This window comes from Suricata suricatta, chromosome 9 (genome assembly GCF_006229205.1).
Source record: "Suricata suricatta isolate VVHF042 chromosome 9, meerkat_22Aug2017_6uvM2_HiC, whole genome shotgun sequence".
NCBI classification, from domain to species: domain Eukaryota; kingdom Metazoa; phylum Chordata; class Mammalia; order Carnivora; family Herpestidae; genus Suricata; species Suricata suricatta.
The window spans coordinates 438,460-450,979 of record NC_043708.1 but is presented as its reverse complement, the minus strand read 5'-3'; the positions used below and the strand labels follow the sequence as shown (position 1 = coordinate 450,979).

General features: G+C 67.9%; 1 protein-coding gene across 1 annotated transcript in view; it reads right to left on the bottom strand.

Annotated features, from left to right (window-relative positions):
- The window catches only part of JAG2 (jagged canonical Notch ligand 2), a 20,671-nt gene that overhangs the window by 1,594 nt on the left and 6,557 nt on the right, over nt 1-12,520 (bottom strand). Inside the window, exons 4-23 of the mRNA XM_029950761.1 lie at nt 11,947-12,007; nt 8,308-8,438; nt 8,109-8,228; nt 7,797-7,910; nt 7,400-7,513; nt 7,144-7,257; nt 7,013-7,059; nt 6,752-6,922; nt 5,748-5,898; nt 5,183-5,335; nt 4,993-5,106; nt 4,648-4,761; nt 4,452-4,565; nt 4,131-4,247; nt 3,727-3,754; nt 3,555-3,640; nt 3,024-3,137; nt 2,801-2,916; nt 2,120-2,368; nt 1,360-1,651 (exon numbers count right to left, since the gene is read on the bottom strand). Coding sequence (XP_029806621.1) covers nt 1,360-1,651; nt 2,120-2,368; nt 2,801-2,916; nt 3,024-3,137; nt 3,555-3,640; nt 3,727-3,754; nt 4,131-4,247; nt 4,452-4,565; nt 4,648-4,761; nt 4,993-5,106; nt 5,183-5,335; nt 5,748-5,898; nt 6,752-6,922; nt 7,013-7,059; nt 7,144-7,257; nt 7,400-7,513; nt 7,797-7,910; nt 8,109-8,228; nt 8,308-8,438; nt 11,947-12,007 — 2,520 coding nt within the window. The remainder of the gene's footprint in view (nt 1-1,359; nt 1,652-2,119; nt 2,369-2,800; nt 2,917-3,023; nt 3,138-3,554; nt 3,641-3,726; nt 3,755-4,130; nt 4,248-4,451; nt 4,566-4,647; nt 4,762-4,992; nt 5,107-5,182; nt 5,336-5,747; nt 5,899-6,751; nt 6,923-7,012; nt 7,060-7,143; nt 7,258-7,399; nt 7,514-7,796; nt 7,911-8,108; nt 8,229-8,307; nt 8,439-11,946; nt 12,008-12,520) is intronic.

The following is a 12,520-nucleotide window of genomic DNA, read 5'->3' as shown; positions in this document are numbered from 1 at the left end:
GGTCCCGCGCGGGGCTGAAGGACTGCGGCAAAACACGGCGCGAGAGGCCCCACTCACCGCAGGGGCCAGGGCGCGCGCCTGGGCCGCGCACAGACCCCGGGAGCGCCGAGGCTCCGGGCCGACCACCAACGGGCATTCAGTGGCTGCGGGCTGGGGCTTGGCAGCGCCCAGGGCATCGCCGAGGGAGACTCAGTGGAGGAGAATCCTGCAGGAGGGCCGCCCCAGCCGCGAGGTTCAGCTGGGAGGGGGGCTGGGCCCTGACCCCCTTGCACCTGGAGCAAGGATAGCCGTCCCTCCCAGGTAGGCTCCCGGCCCCAGCGGGTTATGCCCCAGGTCACAAGGACTCCGCAGGCAGGTCATTGCCCCCCCCCCCCATGCCTGCCTCCATGGAGTGGCTCCTGCCAGCCCGAGAGTGGCGAGTAGCCAGCACCCTGAGAACACGCTGTGCCTTTTCCCTTTTCTCCCCACACATCCCCAGTCTCATGACGCTGGTGGTTCAAGCCTACGCCTGATACCCACCCAGAACCCAGAGCAAGGCCCTGAGGACAGCTGCTTAGCCGGGGGCCCAGGCCACACGTGCCAAGGGGCACCCATCCTGCACTCACACTGGGGGGACATGGCACAGGCAGAGCAGGGCACCAAGTGAGGAGGAGCGTCCCCCACTACGATCCTGCCTGGCCGCGGCACCCAACCCACCTCTCAGACTTGGCCCCGCTGTTGGGAGTCAGGGCTCCAGATAGGGGCTCTTGGCCCCCAGCCTTGGGGACCTCCTCACTCCCTCATCCTCGCCGGGTCCGGGCCTCACTGTCCACGCTATCGCTGTTCATGCTGGACCCTGGACACTGGCCTTCCCTCTCAGTACTGCCCCTCGGCCTCAACTGCTGTTACTTGGGGCCGTCCACGGCTCCAGAGACCCCTGCCCAGAGCCGGGAAGGTCTGGGACCCAAGTCCAGCGGCCCAGCGCACGCCGCCCCTGCCCCGCCACATCCACGCTGTCCCAGAACCCCTGGGGCTGAGAGCCAGGGCTTGGCAGCCTCACGCTGCTGCGGAGCCCGGCCGCCAGGACCTCCCCTACCGGTGGCTCCCCCCACACCGTCCGGCCATGCCCCCTGGGGCAGCACACCTCCCCTGCAGACCCCTCCTCCAGTTTGCAAATGGGACAGACGCCCTACCCCACACCCTTGCTCCCTTTCCCTGAGAAGCCGACCCCACTGGCCCCCAACCTGGAGCTGTGTCCTGGCCCTTCCTGCCCCTTCAGCCCCACCAACCCCTGCCTCCCTCCCGCTGCCAGCCTGGCTGTGCACACTGCCCCGTCAGCCCCAGCGGGGGCTCAGGAGGGGCCCGGGTCCCCCAGCGCACAGCTCGCCAGGGCAGACTCCTGAGTGCGTGTCAGCCCCTCTCCCCCGCACTCGGGGACACGCCTGGCCTGGGCCCTCGGGCGTAGCACCTCCAGAGAACAGACAGAACGGAAGTGTGGGAAAGAAGGCAGGGCGGCCACCCCCACCTGCCCAGTGCTCACCACAGCCACCTCGACTGCGCTGGCCCCGGATGACGGCCGGTCACAGAGCAGCACCAGCAGGCGGTCGCGGGCCACTGCCCTTGTGGCCGGCAGGGCACGGATCCCGGAGCAGATGGCGCCCACAGTGGTGCCCTGGGCAGAGACAAGCGGCACACGAGTGGGATCCCGGGGGCCAGGGACCGAGGCTGCCCTGTAGACACGTGGCAGACCACAGCTCACAGCCCCACGAGGAGGAGGGCGGGGATGCAGGGATGCGGGGATGCGGGGATCCCAGAGGGAGCTGGCTTCCCAGTCCCCTCCTGCACCAACCACCAGCAGTCAAGGGGAACCTGGAGGCGCCCTCCCCACACCTGGTCCCCACTCGCTGCCAGAAGCAGCTCCACATGCAGGCGCGTGGCAGGCAGGGGCCCCACCCCGTCCTGAGCCAGTCTTCCCCGTCGGAACGAGGAAGTGTCGGGCCCCCCCCCCCCCCCCCCCCCCCGCCTTTGTCCTGCGGCTCCGTGAGGCCGGGCTCCCCGAGCGAGTGGGCCTTCTGCGTGGCCGCTCTGCAAGACGACAGCCTGGGGCTGTGCAGACGTCCCGCCTGCCGGGACCGCTCACCTGGGGCACTTGGTCACGATTGAAGTGCAAAGTGAGGCGCGCACAGTTGTTGTCCAGGTGGCTAGAGCGGGGCAAGCACAGGGTGCTGGGCGGCAGGGGCTCCTCGGCACCACACTCCCCCCAGGCCGCGCAGGGCGGCTGCAGGCACTGGCCGGGGGCCTTCTCTTGGCACTGCTGCCCCGGTGGGCACTGGGCACTCAGAGCATCGGGCCGGCCGGCCAGCAGGCAAGGCTTCCGCCCGCACCACACCTGGGTCAGGCAGGCACACAGAAGGACAGACACGCAGATGAGGACCCACAAACAGACACGGTCCCGTGCAGCAGCGAAAGACGAGGTGGGATCAGCAAGGCCCAGGGCTGCGCCTCGCCCGCCACAGCCTCCCAAGATGAACTCAGAACCAGAAAGGACCCCCACCAGAATGGGGAGCGCCCAAAGAAGGAAGAGGCCAGGCAAGGCCCATGCTGGGGGCTTCTGGAGCCTAAGCAGGGCCTCAGTTTCCCCAATTGCACAGCAAGAGGAAGGGCCTTCCTCCCAGGAGGCCCAGCAGAGGTGAGGAGGACGCTCTCCACAGCCCAGTACCAGCGCACCGGTCTCACGGGCCGAATATCAGTGTCAGAGTGGCATCGGGCCCCCGGGGCAGGGGTGCCGGGACACCGGCCGGGAAGCCCTGGGGACCCGCACCTTGCTGCAGTCCCGGCGGCCGTCCACACAGTGGCAGCTGTTGCAGTCCTCTACCCAGGAGCCCCCGTGCGGGAAGGGCACGCCCTGTGACCAGCAGGACCTCCCGAAGACAGTCACTGCGGGGAGAAGAGCCAGGGTCATCAGCAGGCCACCCCTGGGAGGCCAGGTCCTACCTGTGCCCCGACCTGGCATGACCCCACCAGGCGAGGTGCCCCCCACCTACCCTCCTGGCACCGTGGGCCGGCCCGGCCCGGCGGGCAGCTGCATCGATAGCCGTTGATCTCATCCACGCACGTGGCCCCATAGGCGCAAGGCGAGGACTGGCACTCGTCCACATCTGCAGGGCGAGTGGCCGGGCTCAGGAGGCAGCAGGGGGGCAGCACCCACACAGGCCCAGGGGACCCTCGGGCAGGGAGAGGAGCCCCCCGCCAGCTCGGGCCTCAGTCTGCCCTGTGGGGCCTCTGCATTGGGCGGGGCCCCGGCACCGGCACATCGGTCCGTGGCCCCTGTCGTCCTCCACCCGCCTGCAGGGAGCCGTCGCCTTGCAGAGCAGCCCCGGCTGCCAGCAGGGCCGAGCGCCACGAGACACGTGCAGCTGAGGCTCGCAAGGTGGGCAGAATGCGATCGCTCGTGCCGTCCTTCGGGCGCACGGATACTGACGGCCCCGCGCTCCCGACACCCCAGCCAGGCTGGAAGGAGCCCCCGGGCCGGGGCCCCACTGCCCCTACCCTCCCAGGCGCCCCAGGGCCCTCACTGATGCGGCAGTCGGGGCCCGCGAAGCCGGGAGCACACTCGCAGCGGAACCAGTTGACCCCATCAACGCAGACACCACCGTTGTAGCTGCAGGGGAGAGGGCGGGCGTCAAGGGGGCCCCCCCGGCAGGCCGAGCGCCCCTGGGCCAGCCAGCCTCCGGGGCCGCCACTCACCAAGGCAGGGGGTTGCAGTCATTGGTATCTGTGTTTGAGAAAAGAGAGGAAGGTTAGCGCGGCATCCCTCCCCCCAGCGCCCCTGTGCCAGGCCTGGGGGGCACCATCCACACCAGCCCACCAGCCGAGGCCGGCAGGTGGAGGGCGCTGGGCCAGGGCCACCCGTCCAGGAAGAGGTGCCACAAAAGAGCCTGTCCTGGAGAACGCCTCAGACGGGTGACGGAGCTGCCCGTAAGACGACAGACGCCAGGACACACGGGGATTGGGAGCAAGACTAAGGAGCTGGGAGTGGGAATCACAGGTGATGCTGTAGGTCCTGGGGTGCAGCAGGGCTTTGGGGCAAAGGTGGGCTCCCACCCCACCGGCCTCCGCCCGCTCCCCACAGCCCCCACCCACAAGCTCACTGTGCGTGCAGGTGCGGCCCTCCCAGCCGTCTCGACAGATGCAGGAGAACGAGTCCCCGCTGCCCACGCAGGTGCCCCCATTCATGCAGGGGTTGGGCAGGCAGCTGCTGTTCTCGGCTGCAAAGGAGGAAGAGAAGAGAACTTTCTCATCTGACCCCGGGCAGGTGGGGGGAGTCCGCTCAGGTCCCTGACCCCCCCAGGCCAGGCCTAGCCAGGAGCTGAGCCAGGGGTGGAGCCGGGAAGGGGGGAGGGCGCAGGGGCGGGGCCAGACGCAGAACCAGAGGCGGGGCCAAGGTCCAGCGCAGAGCCCCGCCTCCTCACCGATGTTGCAGGTGCTGCCCTTCCAGCCTGGGGGACAGGCGCAGCGGAAAGTGTCACCACTGTCATAGCACGTGCCACCATTGCTGCAAGTGTAGGCATCACACTGGAACTCGCCTGCGGGCACACGGGCCGCTCAGTGGGGGCGCCCAGAGTGGCGGGCAGACCCCAGCGCGGCAGGGGCTTGACGGGCACTCACGCGAGTGGCAGGTCTTGCCCTTCCAGCCGTCGTCACAGGCGCAGTAGAAGTCGTTGACCAGGTCGTAGCAGCGGCCGCGGCTGTGGCAGGGATCGGGAAGGCAGTCGTTGGGATCTGGGGGCGAGGACGCCGGTCAGCGGGGGTCGCCGGCGCTCAAAGAGGGGCAGGGAGGGCGTGGAGGTGTGGGGAGGCGGCCCGGGAGAGACAGAGGGGCGGGGGCGGGTCGGAGGCACTCGTGGAGCCCCACCGCACCCCACCCACAGGCGGCTTCTGGGCACCACTGAGTGAGCTGCCCAGACACTGGGAAGGCAGGTGGGGGTGGGGCGAGGGGGCGGGCTCACTCACTGGTGTCGCAGAGCTCGCCCTCCCAGCCGCTGGGGCAGAAGCAGCGGAATGCGTCCACCTCATCGATGCAAGTGCCCCCATTGCGGCACGGCTGCCCCAGGCAGTCATCGATGTCTGCGGGAGGGAGGCAGCGGTGAGGGGGGCTGTCCCTGCCGCCCAGCCCCGCCCCATGCTACCGGCAGCCACTCACTTTCATGGCAGTAGGTGCCTGTGAAGCCGCTGTCGCACATGCAGGAGAAGTTGCCCCCAGGTAGACTGACACAGTGTCCGTGGGGGCCACACACACCGGAAGGAGCCTTGCCCGCCACTCTGGACTCCGACTCAAACCCGCAGCCATCGATCACTGCAGCAGATGGGGTAAAGGTCAGTGCGCCCATCCCCCACCCTTCTCACAGGCCACAGCCCAGTCCCACCTGGGCCCCACCTCTGTAGGATCCGCTCCGCCCTACCACTGCAGGTCACGCCCCACCTCTGCAGGCCCCACCCCACCTCACCCCTCCCTCAAGTCCAACCCCTACGCCCACTTCTGTAGACCCTGCCCTACACACACCACCCTTGCAGGCCCATCCCTGCCCCCTACTTCTTCAGGCCCCGCCCCGCCCCTGCAGGCCTGTCCCAGCTCCCACCTCTGCAGGTCTCAACCCCTCCAACCTCACCCCCTATCTGCAGGCCCCGCCCCACCCCTCCCGCAGGTCCCACCCCGCACCCACCTCTACTGGATCCACCTTGCCCCGCCCCTGCAGACCCCACCCCACCTCTGCAGGCCCCGCCCGGGCACGACTCCCTGGGCACCGAACAGTTCTTGCCGCCCACGTCGTCAGGGCATGCGCAGTAATAGTCGCCCTCCAGGTTGTAGCAGCGAGCACCGTTCTGGCAGGGATTGGGCTCGCAGAAGTCTATGTCTACCTGTGGGGGGGGGGGGAGCATCTGTGGGGGCTGGACCCTCACCACCACCCCTCGCCTGGACCCACAGGCTGGGAGACAGCCAGGCCTCGTATCCCTCGGGAAAATCCTGGAGGCCCAGTCCCTGCTCAGCCTGCACACCCCGACGTCTGCTGCCCTAGCCTGCAGCACCGCCCATCGGACACTGTCCAGGCCAGTCAGCTGGACGGAAACACCTGCAGGCAGGCCACAGGCCCCTCCTACCGCCCTTGCCTCCAGGGCAGCCCGCTTCCTCTGCCTTGCCAGGCAGCATCCGGCTTCACCCCTCCCACTGGCAGGAAGGCCAGCTCCTGACCCCCTCCCCAACCGCCATAGCCACTCTGAGCCGAGTCTGTGGGGCTTTCCTCAAAGTGTCATCACCGGGCTGCACAGCCCCAGACAGACGTACCAGGGGCTCCAGGAGGCCCACCAGTCAGGAGCCCTGCCCCTGGCACCTCTGTAGCCCCAAAGGCCAGGGCAGGTCAGGGCAAGGCGGGCTCATGAGGTGCCAGGGGCACGGCTCCATATGACAGTGCGCACCCCCACGCCCTGGGGCACCCCATCCCACCCAGGGCTCCTCTGTCACACGAAGACCATTCCAGTCACAGTGAGAGGTAGATAGACAGAGAACCCGGGCTGGCCCCATCAGGAGGCACCTGTCAGGACAGGTAGTGAGCCTATGACCCTTCCCCTGTCCCCTCCCACCCAAGGCTCCCAAGCTGGGTCTCCATCTAGAACTACCCCCAGCCCAACTGTGGCCTGTCCTGCTCACTTGGGTGGCCTGGGGGTGATGGCATGTCCCCGAAAGCCCCTGGGCCATACGCGCCCCAGGCCTCACCTCGCAGAGCGGCCCTGAGGTGCCCTTGGAGCAGTGGCAGCGGAAGCTGTCCCCTAGGTCCTCACAGAGGCCACCATGGCAGGGGTTGCTGGCACACGAGTCCAGCTGCAGCTCACAGTGCCGGCCGCCGAAGCCCCGTGGGCACACACACTGGTAGCCGGTCGCCAGGTCCTGGGGCGGGGTGACGGTCAGCGGGCCTCCAGAGGCCGCCCCTACAGGGCAGCTCCTGCCAGCCTCCCCCCTCATGGGTGTGCATCTTACCTTGCAGATGCCACCGTGCTGACACTGCCCACGACAGTCCTTGATGTCTGGGGACAAGGTGCGGGGTCACGAGCAAGGTCCGACATCTCCCCAGCCCCGCCCACCTGGTGCCGCCCACCCCCCATACTGACTGATGTGGCAGTTGATGCCCTTCCAGCCCGGGACGCAATCACAGTAATAGCCACCAATCAGGTTTTTGCAAGAAAAAGCATTAAGGCACGGCTTCCCCTCACACTCATTGGCGTCTGTGAAGGAGACAAGGGGGAGCGAAGGGGCTCAGCCCCACCTGCCGCCACACCTGGCACCCGCAGCCCCAGCAGCACCAGCAGCCGCAGCCACATGCACAGAGCACAGTCCATGTCCGCGAGTGCCCCGTGGGGCCCTTACCCAGCTGGCAGGTGGCCCCCACCCACTGCTCAGGGCAGATGCACTCGAAGCCGTCCACCTGGTCCACGCAGGTGCCCCCGGCCGCACAAGGGTTGGAGGCGCACTCATCGATGTCTGCAGAGGGACGGAGGGAGCATGTGGGGCTGTGGGCCGGGGGGGCGGGGTCTGTGCGGGGAGGCGGGGCTGTGGGCCGGGTGGGGGGCGGGAGTCTGTGCGGGGAGGCAGAGACCCGGGCCCCGGAATTCCTGGCACTGTCACTCCTTGCCTGACTACCAGGCCCACAGCTACCGGCGCGGACTCAACCACCCCACCTCACCCCTAGAGTGCCACCCCATCCCCCCTCACAGATGCCCCCAGGTGCCAGGCGGGAGCCCCACACACCCAAGCAGGCACTCACCGAGCGCACAGGTGGGCCCGCTCCAGCCTGATGGGCAGTGGCATTCGAAGCCAGAGGGCACCTCGTGACAAGAGCCCCCGTTGGCACACGGGTTGGAGGCACAGGCGTGCTCGGCTGCACGGGGAGCCACAGGCCAAGGGTTGGTGGAGGACGGCAGCCCAGGCCCCCCAACCTTTATACAGGTGCTCCTCCCCACGGCCCCGAGGCCCCAGGGTGGATGTCAGGGGAGGCCTGCTGCACAGAGGCCAGAGAGGCGGGGCCTGCGAGATTCCCTGGGCACCGCGTGAAGCCAGTAGCTGGCCTCCAACGTACCCCGCTCACAGTTCTTCCCCGAGTAGCCGTCGGGGCAAGCGCAGTGGTACTGGTCGGGCTCGGCGTTGATGCACGTGCCCCCGTTGGTGCAAGGGTGGTGGCTGCCGCAGTAGTTCAGGTCTGGAGACAAGGGGAGGGTGCTCAGAGGACAGGCCCCCGCCCGCCCGGCCCACCTGGCTCACCCCGCCCGCCCGGCTACCTTTGTTGCAGAGCAGGCCGCCCCAGTTGGTCTCACAGTTGCACTGCCAGGGGTCCACGCAGCTGCCGTGGACACAGCCAGGGTACGGGACGCACTCATCACAGAACCGGCCCTGCCAGCCGTAGCCGCACCTGCGTTAGGCCAAGAGGCACGAGGCCTGGTGGGGAAGGGTGGACGCCAGGAGCTGTGGCCGTGGCCGCTGTGGAGGAGGCCTGGACGTGGGCACACAGTCACGCGGGCCACCCCCGGGGCTGGCGGCCGCAGCCTCTGAACCAGGGCAGGCCCCGCGCCAGGCAGGGGTCACAGCCCGCCAGCCCTCCCGCACTGTCACGGGCACGTCCCGGCCGCTGGCCTCGGATGGCCGGCCGCAGCTGCCCAGCCACTCCTCTATGAGCTATTTTGGGACTCGCCCCTGAGCCAGGCCCCAAGAGCAGGCGCCGAGAAAGGAAGGCCCTGCTGGTACCCCAGGAATGACAGCGCCAGCTCAAGCTCGCCAGGTGCCACCAAAGCTGGGCGGCACCCAGGGCTGAGCCAGCCAGCGGGACACCAGGGGAGAGCTCCAGGCTCAGTCCCCCACTTCTTGGCCTCGGGCACAGCATGTGACCTCCCCTGTAACTCAAGGGCAGTAACTTCTCTCTCCCAACAAAGCCCTATAGAAGGCCCATCTCACAGATGGGGGATACAGAGGCCCACAGGCTGCACAGAGCCAGCAGCCCCAGGCCACACTCAGGGATCCAGAGCAGTTCCTGATGCAGGAGGAGTCACCGGCATCCTGGCACATGGCCTAGAGAGGCTGTTGGCTCAAGGCCACCACCCCAAGGCCTAGCCCTGCCTTCAGCTACGGGCTGGTGTGGTCTCTGGGAAGTCCTTCAGGAGGAGAGGCAGGTGGCTGGGGCACAAAGGGCACCCAGGCCACCAGTGCAGTCCCATCCCAGGTATGGCCCTGCTAAAGCTGGGCCTGACTTGGGGGCACTGCCGGCAGGAGAGTGAGCCCGTCGTCCCTCAGTGCACCCTGGGGATCAGAAAGCTGCCCTCCAGACTCTGGACGGGCCCCTGGGGCCCCCCTCCTAGAACTGGAAGGTCCCGAGGAATGGCACAGTCATCTAGGCAATGTCTCCATGCTGGCACCTGCCGCGTGAGTTTATTTTTGTAAAGGAAGGAGCCGTGGTCTTTCCTGAGCCGCCCCTGAGCCCCACTGCCAAGGAATGCTGACGGGCTCAGTAGGCAAGTGAGGGGAAACCCAGGCTGGAAAGAGGGGCTCCGCTGTCCAGCCCCCCCCATAGCCAGGAAGGCCTGTGCGTGCATGGGCTACATGTCCTCACCCAGAATCTTCCCTGCAGGTGATGTGAGGGGCCAGGGCTGGGGGCAGGGCACCCGCCGGGAAGGACCCTGCATGTCCCGTGCTCTCGCGGCCCTGGGTGGGGCATCCTCACTAGGCCCCACCCTCCCCGGCTTCCCTGGCCTGAGGCTCCAGAGGCCCAGGGAGAGGGCAGGAAGGCCCAGCCATTCCCGTAGCATCCGGTGGGAGGGGGGGCTATGCTGAAACCCGAGTCCAGAGCCACCAGCAGCAGCTGGGCCTCACCTCACCTACTGCTCGGTGGCCACGGCCCACAGCAGCAGGGGGAGGGTGGGGAGATCCTCTTCTGGCCTCCGGCCCTGGCTGCCCACTCTCTGCCCACCAAAGGCTGTTGGCGCATCAAGGCAGTGCATGGCACCAGGAGGCAGCCCCGCTGTGCCCCTGCCCGTGGGCTGCTCTGCCCACGGTCCCCACGCTCACACCCATCACACAGGCAGCAGGGCAGGCCCTGCCACAGGCGGACAGCCAGCCGGGCACCCACCTCTGCCACCAGGATACGGCTCCAGGGGAGTGCCTACCCCCCAAGACAAGAACCCACCCTGGGTCACGCTCCCACCAGATGTCCCCTCACCCCTGCTCTGCCTGGAGGGAGGCCCACTCAACTGATCTGAGGTGCGGCAGTGCGGGTGACTGGGCAGGGAGCCCCTACCCTCCCTCCCCCTCCCCACAGTACCCCTCCACCACCCCCTACCCTCACCTGGACAGACTAGTTCCACCTCCCTGCCCTGGGATCTCCCGGGCTCTCCTCATGTCACCTCCCAGGCCAGAGCCCCACAGGACACACAGAGGGGTCACTCCCCTTTCTGTCTCCAGAGCCAGCCAGCTCCCAAACCCTGCCCTCCTGTGCAAACTCAACACCAGCTGACCAGGGGCGCCTGGGTGGCTCAGTCAGTTAAGTGTCTGGCTTCCGCTCAGGTCATGGTCTCACGGTTCATGGGTTCGAGCCCTGCGTTGGGCTCTGTGCTGACAGCTAGCTCAGAGCCTGGAGCCTGCTTCAGATTCTGTTTCTCCCTCTCTCTCTCTGACCCTCCCCTGCTTATACTGTCTCTCTCTCTCTCTCAAAAATAAAAAACACAAAATAAAATAAAATAAAAACACCCTGTGACCTGGGGAAGTCTCTTCCCTTCTCTGTGCTCAACGTCCTTGTCTGCAAAACATGAGTCACATCAGGCCCACCCCCAGAGTGAGGTCCTGGGGCCAGCAGCCCTGGGGTTGGGACAGAGCCACCCTTGCCCCTACCTGCTCGGCCCACAGCGGCCAGCCCCTCCCAAGAGCTCCCCGAGCGCATCCACCTGCCACCCCCCACCCCGGGCGCGTGCACCCTGGCGCCCACCCTCGCTCACACGCTGTACCAGGGCCCTGCCCTATGCCCTCCACCTTGCCCAAACCGCAGGCCCCAGGCCCATCAGCGGCCCTGCCCCCCACCCTTCTGCCCTTCCTTCACTACACCACAGACAACAGGCTCACCCATGACTCCTGCCTCCGGCCCCCCCACCCTGGCCAGACCCTGGTCAAGGTCTCCAGTACCTACCCCTGTCTGCAAGGCTGCTGGGATCTCTCACTCTCCTGGTGCCCCCACAACCCCCCAGCCCGTCCCATGTCACGTCCCGGTGCCGCCACAACCCCTCAGCTCGTCCCAAGTCACGACCCGGTGCCGCCACGACCCCAGCTCATCCCAAGTCATGACCTGGTGCCCCCAAGACCCCCCAGCCCGTCACGTCCCAGTGCCCCAGTGACCCCCCCCCAGCCTGTCCCATGTCATGCCCCAGTGCCCCAGTAACCCCCCAGCCCATCCCATGTCAGGCCTTGGTGACCCCACGATCCCCAGCCCATCCCATGTCACATGCCGGTGCCCCCACGACCCCTTAGCCCATCCCGTGTCACGTTCCGGTGCCCCAGTGACCCCCTAGCCCATCCTGTGTATTGGTCCCTGACCTCTTCTCTCCACCTGCTCCCCGCCACCCAGCTTTAGACCCCACACGAATGGCGGGCTCTCCACACCCATCCCTCTGCTTTGGTGGTGCTCCCGAGATGGAGGAGACACTGCCCCCAACATCACCTCCCTTTCTCTGCCTGGCTACTCTGCCCGAGGGCATGAGCTGGTGCCCTGTGTGCCCCCTGCACTGGGGGCAGCCGTCTCTGGGTGGCTCCTGGCCCCAAAGTTACATAGAATGGCCCCTTGCCCGAGGGTCCTGAGGAGCACACCCACCCAGGCTCAAAGACACACACAGGCTCTGTCCCTAGCATCCTGCTGGACCACCCCTGCCCAGCCAAGCACTCACCTGCACTCCCCGGGCACGGCGCAGCCCCCGTGGAGCAGGTTACACCCTTGCTTACACACGGCTGCGAACAGAGAGGACACAACAGGGGCCCGCTATGGTGAGGCCACCCCACAGCCCTCCCCCCAGGGGCCCCGTGGACCCCTGCCCAGCCCCTGCACCCTGCAGCCTTCTGCCCGGCACCCCCGTGGACCCCTGCCCGGCCCCCACCCCACAGCCTTCCACCCGGCGCCCCTGTGTACCCCTGTCTGGCCCCGGCACCTTGCAGCCCTCCACTCGGCACCCCCGTGGACCCCTGCCCGGCCCCCACCCCACAGCCCTCCGCCCGGCGCCCCTGTGTACCCCTGTCCGGCGCCGGCACCTTGCAGCCCTCCACCCGGCACCCCCCGTGGACCCCTGCCCAGCCCCTGCCCCACAGCCCTCTGCCAGGCAGCCCTGTAGACCCCTGCAGCCCCCTGCTGGGCACTGCCATGGACCTCTGACTAGCTCCCGCCCCCACAGCCCTCCACCCAGCACCCCCATAGACACTGCCTGCTGGGCTCCCACCCCACATAGACCCCTGCCCAGCACTCGCCCC